General features: G+C 36.9%; 1 protein-coding gene across 2 annotated transcripts in view; it reads right to left on the minus strand.

The window, feature by feature from the left end:
• Nucleotides 1–1253: 1253 nt before the first annotated feature.
• LOC115209214 (ras-related protein Rab-15) overlaps nucleotides 1254–14213 on the minus strand; it is a 74158-nt gene continuing 61198 nt past the window's right edge. For both annotated transcript variants that reach the window (XM_029777474.2, XM_029777473.2), the window contains 3 exons: nucleotides 12209–12298; nucleotides 4410–4475; nucleotides 1254–2081 (listed from right to left, as the gene is read on the minus strand). In XM_029777474.2, coding sequence (XP_029633334.1) covers nucleotides 1881–2081; nucleotides 4410–4475; nucleotides 12209–12298 — 357 coding nt within the window. In that variant the 3' untranslated portion in view covers nucleotides 1254–1880. The remainder of the gene's footprint in view (nucleotides 2082–4409; nucleotides 4476–12208; nucleotides 12299–14213) is intronic.

A 14213-nucleotide genomic window follows, 5' to 3' on the forward strand; every position in this document is an offset into this window, starting at 1 on the left:
AATTAGTATCACAGAAAAAATAACAAGCTCAAATTATTAAGTAAATTGAAGTCAATGCAAGTCATCATAAAGTAGCAGTTATCTTTTGTTAAACCAGATATTAGAAACTGAGGATAAATATTGTGTACAGCTTGACTATTGTACCTCCATAGTTGTAATGCAATGATGCTATGAACTGTGTTAGTATATTTTATCATTTTATCACAAATGCTTTACTAAATGACATGTAAACAGCAACCACTGATGTGTATCAATATATTTATAATACCATAACTAATATGTATGAGTAAATGAAACCATGTAAGCTGCCATAAAATCTTTATAATGCTTTTCCCTTTTACATATATTTTATTTCACTACTGATTTCAGGTTCAGATATAAGAAAAATTAAAACAAACTATACTGGTCAGCAAATATGTAGTGTAAGAAAAAATATTCATTAAGAAGCACTTGATCCCTCAAAGAGAAATATTTGTTTCTTGTTCAAAGCTGTTTCTGAATTAATTTCATAATTTAAACACCCATATTTTTGCTAGCAAATGTTTCAGCAAAATAGTAATATTGTCATAACAATAGCGACACCTGAAAGTCTGACTACGCTGCACTGATAAGGGGCAACAACCCTGAAACGTCTGTAGCTGTCTGACTGGCAGGATGAAGCGGCTGACCTCCCTTGTTCGAAGGTTTGTAATGGACGCAGGTTCGTGTGTCAAATAGCTAGCTTGAGGCGGTGGCCTCTTGGAGCTAATCAGCGACAGCTTTAGTCTTGTATTTATAAGACTGCCATATTAGTATGGCGATAACTATTAAAACATGTTATAATTTTAATAAATTCCATACAATACATCAGATGGTCTGTTATTCTTCTCATCTTGGAGGGTCTTGGTTAGAAGTAACCTTTAGTTATTTTGGAGCATTTGTTAAAAACTGGTATGTAGCTAATTGGTTTATGTTAGATAAATGTGTTTCCATAGACTTCAAAAAGATGTATATATTTATAAATAACTCTACAAACAGATGTTATTCAGCAATTGCAGCCAGAAATGTAGCTGAAACTCCAGAGAATATAATTTAATAAGTGATAAACTTTATATGCCACAACAGTTTGAAATTGGCTTTGACAGGTTTGAAAGAATAGCAAAGATAATAAAATAAATCCACCTTTAATTTTGAAATTTCTCTAGGTATCAATATATGAAAGCTAAAAGAGGAATTTGAAGGACTATAATGAATTATTATTGATAATCTAAAAGTTAGTGTATAAAGAAAGTTTTTATTTATCTTCACTAGGTATAAGTTGATTGAATAAACTCCAAAATATAACTCAAACTTATTTTATCAACCCACAGGGGGATGAAAGGCCAAGTCATTTCCAGTAGCATTTAAGTTCCAAACATCAAACAATACGCTTAATCTGGCGCACTGCTGTTTCCGCCAACTCACCATATTTATAAAGTAAAAATATCAAAGACTGAAAATTCCTTTAGGAAACCAAGGACTGATATGGTCACACAGAGTATAAAATGAAATAAAATTATAAAATGGTGATACACTAAAATTCTTCAAGATAGCTTGTATGCTGGTCCAACCGTTTATATTAGGTTGCAATTATATGCTGCAATTTACAATAACAATAGCTTACAAAACCTTTGTTGAGAACAATTAAAATCATTTGGAACATTTAATATATCACATCGTTTTTGGTTTGAAATAATCTAAAAATAAATGGAATTTTTCAATGTGTCAGCACCAAAATTCTTACCATTTGGCTCAACAGGTAAGGAGCATGAAGGGTTTACCCACCTAAAATATCTTTGTCTATGATATTAAGGATAGACATAGCTTATTAACCAAATTTTTTTTTTTTACATTGCCTGTGGTTACATGACACCAGCACAACATCTCCAGTAAGAATGTTCTGAAGTTTTCATACTATTGTCTTCATGCTTAGATTCAAGGGAGAGAACTGATCTGCCTCTGTGGACTAGATGGGAGTTTGAACTGGTGCTTGTGTTAAGTGATTGAGTCGACCGCTTTAGAGATTGTTTTTGAAGGATACCTTCACAGATATGTTGGAAAGCCTAGATAATGAAAAAGAAAAGATATAATTGGCAATGTGAAAGAAAAAAAATAAACGTATACTAGCATACACACAAATGTTCGTTCACATAAACCAGTGCTCTGCAACCTTATTTCACTTGCAGTACACATATCATCATCATCATCATCATCATTTAACGTCTGTTTTCCATGCTAGCATGGGTTGGACGGTTCAACCGGGGTCTGGTAAGCCATGGAGGCTGCACCAGGCTCTAGTCTGATTTGGCAGTGTTTCTACAGCTGGATGCCCTTCCTAACGTCAACCACTCCATGATTTCAAAATTTGGCAGCACACCTGAGCTAAAAATATAACTAAAAGTACAGGTAAAAAAATTATATTCAGGTTACACAGCAGCACACCTAGCATCGTCTCGTGGCACACCAGTGTGCGGCAGCATACCAGTAGACTAATGTAGAAACCAAAACCAGGAAGGACCTATAATACAGAAACTAAATATTCCTCTTATAAGCCACTACTTGGTAAATTACAGAGCAAAACTTTAAGAGCCAGTTATACTGATGAGGATAAAATCTGATTAATAAAAGAAACCTCCTCCTTTGGAAACAGCAAGGGAACATCTCTAACTTGGTACAGAACAAATATCTCATTGGAATTTATTACTGAATTACTAGTTTTCACCAATATGTCACTTTGTCATCGTCATCGTCATCATCATCATTTAATGTTCATTTTCCATTCTGGCATGGGTTGGATGGTTTAACTGAAGCTTGTAAGGGCCAGGGTCCATGCCAGGCTCCATGGTCTGTTCTGGCATTGTTTCTACAGCTGGAACTTTTCCTTCCACTGAGTGTCCTAGCATCAATTCTGCTGTGGTGGACACGTCTTCTTGAGCACAACAATGTGCCAGGTATCTTCTCGGTCATCTCCTCCATAAGGCTCCATGTCTTCACATTGGCCTTCGATGCTTTGTCCCATGTCTTCCTGGGTCCTCCCCTCTTCCACAAGTTTCATCCACTTCAAGTGATCAGCACTTAAGTATGCAACTGTTTTTACATCCATATACACCATGGAGATAATTACTTCCACAATCATTAACTGATACTTGTAATATTTATTAAGGAGTAAAATTACACACTTTGATAAATGACCAGAGGTATTAGTGATAGAAAATAGAAATACCTTTAAAATGGTAAAATATACTCATAACTTAACATTATTTTATTTATCAAATAACAACAATGTGAACAATTCTAAAGACCATTTATGTTGTTGTTTAGCCACAGGTCAGTTCAGATCAAACTAACTAATGATCAAAGAGATTCCAACTGTGACCATCCATCCATGTGCTTTCTCCAGTCACAAATCTTGAGTGTGAGGTGATGGAGAGGGAGGATGGGCTCCTCAGGCACCTTCTCCATAGAGTCCTACCAGAAACAACTGTCATCACAATCTCTGGCAAGATTCCCAAAATGTGACCAAGAAAATGACTATTGTCCACTCATCTCATTCTTGGTCTACCCCTGGGTCTCCTGCAGGTTGGCTCAGCATGAAGAATCCATCTTGGGATTCATTCCTGCAGCATTCTAATCACATATCTGCAGTACCAGACTTGTGACCTCTTAATGCTGTGACCTCTCAAAGCTGTGACCTCTCAATGCTGTGACCTCTCAATGCTGTGACCTCTCAATGCTGTGACCTCTCAATGCTGTGACCTCTTAATGCTGTGACCTCTCAATGCTGTGACCTCTCAATGCTGTGACCTCTCAATGCTGTGATCTCTCAATGCTGTGACCTCTCAATGCTGTGACCTCTTAATGCTGTGACCTCTCAATGCTGTGACCTCTCAATGCTGTGACCATCTCATCTTATTCGTCTTTTTGTGAGACAGTGAGGTATAATTTGAGGAGATTTCACTACCACTTCTAGCAGGTGAAGTGACCAAGTAATCTACTAACTAAAAGTATGTAGATTACCTTCTTTTAATAGTCAAAGAATAAGGTATGATTTAATCATTAAAAGAAAGAAGGTATTATCTAAAGTATGATAAATTATAACAATTCTATTAGATTACAAACTTTCATTCTTTCTAACAATCATTGGCAAACTAAAATATTTGCATATTAATTAGGAATGGTTCAGTCAGTTCTCCAAGAGATTACAGGAATAACTTGACAGACAACTGAATGAAATTGTCCATTGTTAAAGGTTCCAGTCCCTCTTTCAGAACTTTAGTAAACATATGTAAATGTAATGTACTCATGTAAGTTATAAATACTCATAAATGGAAAATATTAAATTAATCAAGATACAAAAAGTAAAGATCAAAAAAAAAAAAAAAGAATCCTACCTTATCTATGTTTTCCCGGTTTTTTGCACTGGTTTCAAAAAATTTCATGTTGTATTGCTCGGCAAACTGACAAAATAAGAATAAATTTCTCTCAATCAACAAATTGATAGGATACATATACTTAATATACAGTAAAATTACTGATTAACCATTTAGCATTTAGACCAGCCATACTTGGCTCAAACGTTCTGCCTATTTTATGTTCAAACTAGCCAGATCCAACTTCTTACACCTACCCAACAAAGTCATTCTAAAATTAAACAATGACATGATCAAAATTTTTGAGCTGTGAGATAATGCATGAAGAATTCAAAACATGATTAAACAAGTATTATGTTTGACAAAATAATCCAAATGCTAAAAGGTTAAACTTGGTCAGATTGTTGCCTCATGTCTTATATAGAAATGATCTAATTTTGCTTTATTTGTTAATCATAATAAACTAAGCAATTGCAGCGTGGAAGGTGTTTGTAAGCCATTTAAGAAACATACAAAAGCCGTTCGATTCACTTCAACATTTAAGTTTAAATTTGTCAAAATATTTTCGTCGCTATAAGACCACAACCTGTTCACTGACAAAAATCCGTGCTGCTTAAATGTTGAAGTGAATCGAACGGCTTTTGTGTGTTTCTTAAATGGCTTACAAACACCTTCCACGCTGCAATTGTTTTCGTTTCAGCACACGATCTCAGATCAAATCACTTGCTATGCAAGTACATCACCGTAATATTTTATAATAGCTGCAATTAAAACACAAGGCATTATGAATTTTTTTATATTTCCTGTCGAGATAAATAATATTAATAAAGCATCATTAATAAAGCATGGAAGGTGTTTGTAAGCCATTTAAGAAACACACAAAAGCCGTTCGATTCACTTCAACATTTAAGTTTAGTTTGTCAAAATATTTTCATCGCTATAAAACCGCGACCTGTTCACTGACAAAAATCCGTGCTGCACACAATCTCAGATCAAATCACTTGCTATGCAAGTACATCTCCGTAAAATAAACTAAGCTTATTGCATAAAATAGACTTTACCCTGATTGGTATCTAAACCAAATAAAACACATTCAGCTTGAAATAAAGGTAATGTGATGCATTGTGATATAATGCATCACATTATGTTATGATATATCCACTATGGTGATCAGCAGTGATGAAATAGAGGAGGTGAGAGAATATGTCTACCTGGGACAGGAAGTAAATATGTGCCGGGATATCAAAAAGGAGATCTCACGGAGAGCAAGGGCCGGATGGAAGGCATTCAATGGCATAAGGGATGTGCTCAAGGGAAGGTTGGACAGGACCACCCGCGCCAACCTCATCAACAGTACAGTTCTGCCTGCAATGTTATATGGTAGTGAAACATGGGCTACCACAAAGAGAGGAGAGCAAAGACTGGTAACGGCTCAAAGAGCCATGGAAAGGTCAATGCTTGGTATCTCGTTGAGAGAGCACGTAAGTAGCAAGATCATCAGAAAGAAGTCCGTCGTGAGAGATGTCATCGCAGAGTATACACGCAGCAAGTATAGATGGGCTGGACACGTCGCCCGGCTCACCGATAATCGGTGGACGCACGCAGTAGTCGAGTGGTACCCGCGTGAGCGGAAAAGACCACCCAGAAGACCTCCACTACAGTGGAGTTACGATTTCAGGAGGACGATTGGGATCACGTGGATGAGAAAGGCGCGATCCAGAGAGGAGTGGACAGCGTGCTGTGACCAGCGGTGTCAAATGGACGCCTGACAGACTGGTCGGTCAAAGTGATCAAAGTGATATCCACTACAGGTCCTGGTGCCTCAATGTGATGCAGCAGTGCTCTTGGCTGTTTGGTGGCTATGATGTTTGGTTATACATAGCTATACCTTGGAGATCCAACCTAGCCATAAAGACACTGAACAAACAAACATGCCGATGGACTGCCTTCATTAAAGTGAAAGTAAAGTTTATTCAGTAGAGGTTGAAGGTTAGCTAAACTGAAGAGGTGAGTGGCCTACCTGTCTAGCCATCAGGGTGGCATAATTTAACGGATAAAACATTAGGAAAAGGGGCCTCAGTCCCTATGTGCCAATTAGACTGCCCCATAGTGACAGGATGCAATACAAGTGGAAAGTAGAGGTTGCTAAGAATCTCAGGTGCCCAGAAGCTGTTATGGAAAAGGACTAACCTTACCATATGCACCTACAGTTGTAGGTCTTTGGCGAAGGGGAAGAACTGAACCATCTGATAGAGGAGAAGAGTAAGATCAAGTGCAATTTATTGGAATGTTGCAAAATATGTCAGAAAAATGAGTTGAATGCAAAATGGAAGGATAGAAGCATCATGAGACAGGGGCATGAAGAAGGTCACCCATATATATCTTGGTCAAGAAGAGAGATATCTTTCTGAAGCCCTTCACAGCATGTCTCAAAATGGTCATCAGAGACCTCAACTGGGCTGGCAGTGCGCAGATCAATGGTGAGCTGCTCACTAACCTCTGGTTCACTGATGGCATTATGTTCATTGCAGAAAGTACTGGGCAGTTACAGACCGTGGTGGTGAACCTGAGGATCAATCAAGCGAAAAAAATATATATGGAGTCTGAAGATGTGATGTACTTGAAATTCTGAAGCATGTATTCTTGCTTGTGTATGCAGGGGGAGGAGGTTTCCTCCCTAATATTTTAAGCATTCACTGTTGAAGTTATGATATTTAGTCTTTTAGTAATGCAGGGCTCACATTTGCTGCCCTGTACCCTGTATTTGCCGGCCTTAGCTACAATGCTCCAGTTTATATAGGGATTGCCCATGCTCCTCTCTTTAAGTGACCATATCATACTGGATAAAGATGTTGAATGTCTTTTGCTTTTATCTCTAAATAAAGCCAAATGTTGCATATATCTCTTTTTGAAGGTGTTTCCTACCATTCCAATGCAAGTTTTTGTTGTTTTGTTGAACAAGCCCATAGACAAAGTTTGGCATCAAAATCGGTGAAACTCCACAATTATGTGCACATAATCAAACATGAATAAAATTGCATAATACAGGTGTGTATGTGTGCGTTCTTGTGCCTGTGTATATATATATAAAATTATATATATTGGTATATATATATATATATATATATATTATATATATATATATATATACATATATATATATACATATATATATATATATATATATATATATATATATATATATATATGTATATGTATACATCATTGAGGAACATGGTATTTGTTGTCTGGTATTGGAGACGCGTTTCCTAGTAATTTTGGACTAGTAATTAAAAAAATCAAATGCTCATGCATATCCATACAAAATATGTGCACACACACACACATGTATAGGTGTAAGCACACACACACACACACACCTGTATTATGCATTTTTATTCATGTTTCAAAATTCCCGGTATTGTCACAATTTCTAAGGATAGATTTGGCTTACTCAAATGCAGACCCACATATGGAGCCTGACATAACATAGTTTCTCAACAACATTAAAGTAAATGCAACTCCAAAAGTGAAAGCAAAAGTCATGATTTGAGTTACTTCAAAAGCATCAAACTTGGGCAACTTTCCCTATTTTCAATCCAACCATGACTGTCATGACGATGACAGAAATGTCCTTTATACAACCAGATATTAATAAATACATTTCTGTGGTCCTTGACATGACACAAGTATGATATTTGCAGAATTTGTTTGCAAATATGCCCATTCTGTGCTTGATTTAGTGAGACTATCATTGCAATCCAGGTGAGACAAGGGTTGTTGAACCTTTAACTATTTTACTATGAAAATTAGTATTTTAAATGCACCCTTAATGTTTTCTTTGAGAGGTCACATGGATCAAAGTCACTTTTTGCCAAGCATAGTCAAAGAACTGTAAGAAGAACTTCGTGGTTTGTATGCTCTTTATGAAAGTTTGCCATCACAAAAATGCATTTGCTTATTTTATAATTGTTGACAATTCTGAAAATACTTTTCACAGGTAACAACTGGCTTGAATATGTGTTTTGTATTTCAGAAATACAACCAATTGTGAGAGAAGAAAATGCAAAAACAGCCCTGTTATGTCTGTGGATGTTAAACTTTACCTAGGGTTTCTTGGTTAAAATAAAGTTTACTTTGTCATTAGGAAGCCTATGTTGAATACAGAGAATTCAAGGGCCCTCTAAGGACAAAATAAACTTCATTTAATCAAGATACCCCATGGCCTGAAGAATAGCCTGTGATGTACACCTCGCTTGAATATTTACCACTTCCGAGGTTCCACTTGCTATGAAACATATGTAGCTCAAATTTTATCTACTCCATTCTGTAACTCTTGTACTTTTATTCACATACTTGGCAACACTGGCTGCCAACTATGAAATATAAAATAAATTTTTCAGCTTATCATACTTCGATATGGAAAAAACTCTCAACCTACTATACCAAAAAATCATTATTGTTCCTGAAAGCCTTGTGAGTGGATTTGATAGATGGAAACTGAAAGAAGCCCATTGTATATATATATATATCATCATCATCATCATCGTTTAGCGTCCGCTTTCCATGCTAGCATGGGTTGGACGGTTCAACTGGGGTCTGGGAAGCCAGAAGGCTGCACCAGGCCCAATCTGATCTGGCAATGTTTCTACGGCTGGATGCCCTTCCTAACGCCAACCACTCCGTGAGTGTAGTGGGTGCTTTTTACATGCCACCGGCACAGGTGCCAGATGAGGCTGGCAAACGGTCATGATCGGATACATTTGTGTGTGTCTTTGTGTCTATGTTTATCCCCCCCCCCACCATTGCTGGACAACTGATGTTGGTGTGTTTATGTTCCCGTAACTTAGTGGTTCAGCAAAAGAGACCAACAGCATAAGTATTAGGCTTACAAAGAATAAGTCCAAGGGTTGATTTCTTCAACTAAAAAAATCCTGCAAGATAGTGCTCCAGCATGACCGCAAATGATGGAAACAAGTAAAAGAATATATATATATATATATACTAGCAGTATTGCCCGGCGTTGCTCGGGTTTGTAAGGGAAATAACTATAAAGCATTTTTAGAGAGTTAGAGCCAAAAAATAGCAAAAAAATTATGGTAATTTTTTTTTTTTATTAAAAAAGGTGGAGTTGCGTCCCCTAGACAGTTTGTGGTTTGTGTTTATGATTCTCGACCCCATGTCGAATTTATCAATTTTGTTCAGAACTGGGGGAACTTTTCAAAATTTTCGCTGCGTTAGTTTTGAATTATGACATTGGGCTATGTGTGTGTCAAGTTTCATCAGAATCGGTTGAAAGCCGTGGTCAGGGTGAGGGTACAAGCAAACAGACACACAGAAACACGCACAGACAAACTGCCGTTTATATAGAGAGAGATATATCATAGACGAGAATCAAATATTCTCTGTATGGAATACACTTGGTAGTGCTCAAGAGGTTTAAACTTGAGCAGGTAGTGATGCAAATGTAAGGATAAGCAAGTTAGGTAAGTCAATACATTCAATATAGTTAGTATTTAATACACTTCGTTTACTGACCTGCCTTACTTATTCTTACATTTACTTCTCTCTCTCCCTCTCTATGTATATATATATAATTAGGGTTCAGCAAAAAAATTTGCTTTACCACACACCGAACTTTTAGAAATAGCAGCCAAAGAATTTAGCTATTTCCTCTACTATAAGAAGTACCAGTGCGTTAGGAAGGGCATCCAGCCGTAGAAACATTGCCAGATCAGATTGGGCCTGGTGCAGCCTTCTGGCTTCCCAGACCCCAGTTGAACCGTCCAACCCATGTTACCAGTGCCGGTGGCATGTAAGAGAACCTTCCGTTTCATGACCGTTGCCAGCACCGCCCCGACTGGCCTCGTGCCGATGGCACGTAAAAAGCACCATCCGTTCGTGTCCGTTGCCAGCCTCGCCTGGCCCTCGTGCCGGTGGCACATAAAAAGCACCATCCGTTCGTGGCTGTTTTCCAGCTCTGTCTGACACCTGTGCGGGTGGCACGTAAAAAGCACCCACTACACTCATGGAGTGGTTGGCGTTAGGAAGGGCATCAAGCCGTAGAAACACTGCCAGATTTGACTGGGCCTGATGAAGCCTTCTGGCTTCACAGACCCCAGTAGAACCGTCCAACCCATGCTAGCATGGAAAACGGACGCTAAATGATGATGATGATGATGATGATGATAAGAAGTCTCCCAGACAATGCGTATATATATACATATATATATATATATATACATATATATATATATATAACGGGAAGCTTTATGAAAATAAACAAAAGACGAAGGCAGGTGGAGTACAAACAAACAATTGTATTAGTATGGTGCTCAGGAATATAAATAAAACAAGTCTTTTACATTTCGAGCCTACGCTCTTCAACAGAAAGATACACAGAAAAGAAAGAAGGAGAGAAACAAGGAGAGAAAAAAATGCGTGCAGAAGCTAGCGATTCAACATGGCGATATATATATATATATATATATATAATGGTTGTATACTGTCAATTTAACGTGACAGTAGGGGATTACACCACCGCTGTTTAGCCCTAGGAAGCATCGAATGCTTCCTGTGTCCTTATATATTTACGAAGGGATATATATATATATATAAATGGGTAAGCATGATGAAAATGAACAGTTCACTTGATAGCTTTTAAACTAGCCATGTCCATCTGTTTTATGTCAAACTGGCCAGGTCTGGCCTCTCATACCAACCCTTTACAATATCATTCCAAAAATTAACAGTCACCTCATTAAAATCTACGAGATAATGCATAATTAATTCAAAATGGTGTGAATGAAAAAAAGCATTACTTTTGACAATAACGTGACTGCTAAAGGGTTAAGAAAAGTGTTGAATAAGGCTCTATGCATGTTCCCATTCTTTTTTCTCTAGGGCCTTAGCGACATTGCAAACAATCTCTTGTTATGCTAATAATAGAATCAAATCGAGAATTACCAAATAAATTTGAAACATCTGAGGATGGACACAACTCAGACTAACTTGTAGCTAGCAACATAGATCCTCATAAAAACATACACAGGCAGTACTAAAGCATCATAGAAGTGTTTAGGAGTTTGTGTTAGAAGACAATATGGAAGAATTTTATAATGAGCAAGCACTCATAAGCAATATATACAGACCAATAAATTAATGAGACCAAGAGTCTACTGGTATTGAATAACCACCACAACAGGCTAAATAAATATATCAGTTCCTACATTTGAATTTATCATAAAATAATAATATTTATAGGATGGTTGTATACTGTCAATCTAACATGAACGTGACAGTAGTGGGGGTACACCACCGCTGTTTAGCCCTAGGAAGCATTGACGCCTCCTGAAGGCTTTGACACATTTTTCCTGTGTCCTTATATACATTTACAAAGGGGAGACAAATACCCCCAGCCGCCCGGGCTGCATCTAGGGACACGTGTTTCAGGATAATTGTCCTTCGTCGGCCTAGACTCCCCTTCGTAAATGTATATAAGGACACAGGAAAAATGTGTCAAAGCCATCAGGAGGCGTTGATGCTTCCTAGGGCTAAACAGCGGTGGTGTACCCCCTACTGTCACGTTCGTGTTAGACTGACAGTATACAACCATTCTATCACCCCACCATCGTACATGTCTCTACGAGAGATTTAGAAATTTAGTATTTCTAATAATATTTATGAAAATCCAAATTTATATTTTTTGATCGAAAAATTGAAAAAACTGAAAAGTAAATATATTTATGCATTTAGTCATTTATAAGGTATAAATGTATTAATTCTTCATGTGTTTATTTAGAATGTTTTTACATCTTCACCTTCTGTCCTTCTTCACAAGAAACTTCTCTCCACTGACAGCGATCACTTTTATTTCCCAAAAGTAAAAGTTCTGTGTCTTCATTTGCAAACTGGAAAAAACCAAAAGTGGAAAACAACATTTTTGAAATAAAGATATTGATGTGACAAAAATTCTACTTATCTTTATATATAAAAGTCAAGTTGTGTGTCTGTCTCCTACGATTTAGATTCCTAACTACTCCCACATTTTGCGGTGCAGTCTAACCAAAAGCGGGTATCTTATAGTCGGGATTCATATCGAGCCCTTCTGGGTATTAGCGCGCGTCTACGATGAGTCTAAGATTTAAAAAAAAATTTACCATAATTTTTTTCCATTTTAATGCAATTTTTCGCTATTATATAAGGGAAGTAACTCTCTAAGAATGTCTACGATGAGTCAACGATTTAAAAAAAAATTTACCATAATTTTTTTTTCAATTTTTAATGCATTTTTTGCTATTTTTTGGCTATAACTCTCTAAAAATGCTTATATAGTTATTTCCCTTACAAACCCAAGCAACGCCGGGCGATACTGCTAGTTATTTATAAAAATTTGCCAAATATATGTAGCATAAATACACACACACACACACATTTTATGGTTACTTGTTTCATGCTGGGGCACTGCCTTCAAGAATTTTAGTCGAACAAATCGAACACACGCTTAATTTTTTAAAGCCTGGTACTTATTCTATCAGTTACTTTTGTTGAACAGTTAATTTATAAGATATAAATACACCAACACCAGTTGGGAGACAACAAATACAAACACAGATACACAAACATAGGACCTTTTCTTTTTGAACGGCAGATGTCAACACAATTTCTAGTTAACTAAACACTTTTAAACTTCGTATACTGGTAGAATGTGTTTATAAAACATCATTTTCTCTTGGTTTTATTGAGAAAATTCTATAGTTTGTAAGATATTTTGTCTGAAAATCCAAGCATTTCAGCAATTTTAACCAATCGATTACCTCCATTGAACTAAAATCATTTGCTGCGTCTAAAACTGAGACAACATCCTGTAACTAACCCTAAACCTCCCCCCTAACCCTAACCCTAACCCTAATTTTTTTTTCTTAATTGTTAAATTAATTTAATTCCATTGCTTTTTTTTACATGCGTAACAATTAAATTAATTTAACAATTAAGAAAAAAAAATTAGGGTTAGGGTTAGGATTAGGGGGGAGGTTTAGGGTTAGTTACAGGATGTTGTCTCAGTTTTAAACGCAGCAAATGATTTTAGCTCAAAAGAGAGCATGGGATTGGTTAAAATTCGAAAAATTAAACTATGTTAAACAAACAAATTACAATTTTCTCAAGAAAGCCAAGAGAAAAAAATGTTTTATTTTGACACATTCTACCAGTATACGAAGTTTTAAAGTGTTTAGTTAACTAGAAATTGTCTGCCGTTCAAAAGGAAAAGATCCCAAACATATTTATATATAGGTATAGGTGTGGCTGTGTGGTAAGGAGCTCGCTTCTCATCCACGTGGTTCTGAGTTCAGTCCCTCAGCATGGCACCTAGAGCAAGTGTCTTCTACTACAGTCTTGGACGGACCAAAACCTTGTGAGTGAATCACCACCGTTTGAGAAGTGGTGTTGGTGTGTTTACATCTTAGTAACTTAGCGGTTCAACACAAGAACCGATACAATAAGTACCAGACTTGAAAAAAACAAAAAAGTACCGGAGTCGATTTATTGACTAAAAATTCTTCGAAATGGTGTCTCAGCATGGGCGCAGTTTAACGACTGAAACAGCACACAAAGTTTTGGTCAGCCCCAGGTTATAGTAAAAGACACTTGTCCAAGGTGCCACATATCAGTACTGAACCTGGAACAATGTGGTTGGGAAGCAAGCTTCTTACCACAGCCAGGCTTGCACCTAAGAGGTTTGAGGGTGACTGACACGAGTAAAAATAAGGAAGTATGTATAGTTTAATGAAAATGAAAAATGACTTGGGATCTTTTGTGTTTGGCTGC

This window comes from Octopus sinensis, linkage group LG3, assembly GCF_006345805.1.
Source record: "Octopus sinensis linkage group LG3, ASM634580v1, whole genome shotgun sequence".
NCBI lineage: Eukaryota > Metazoa > Mollusca > Cephalopoda > Octopoda > Octopodidae > Octopus > Octopus sinensis.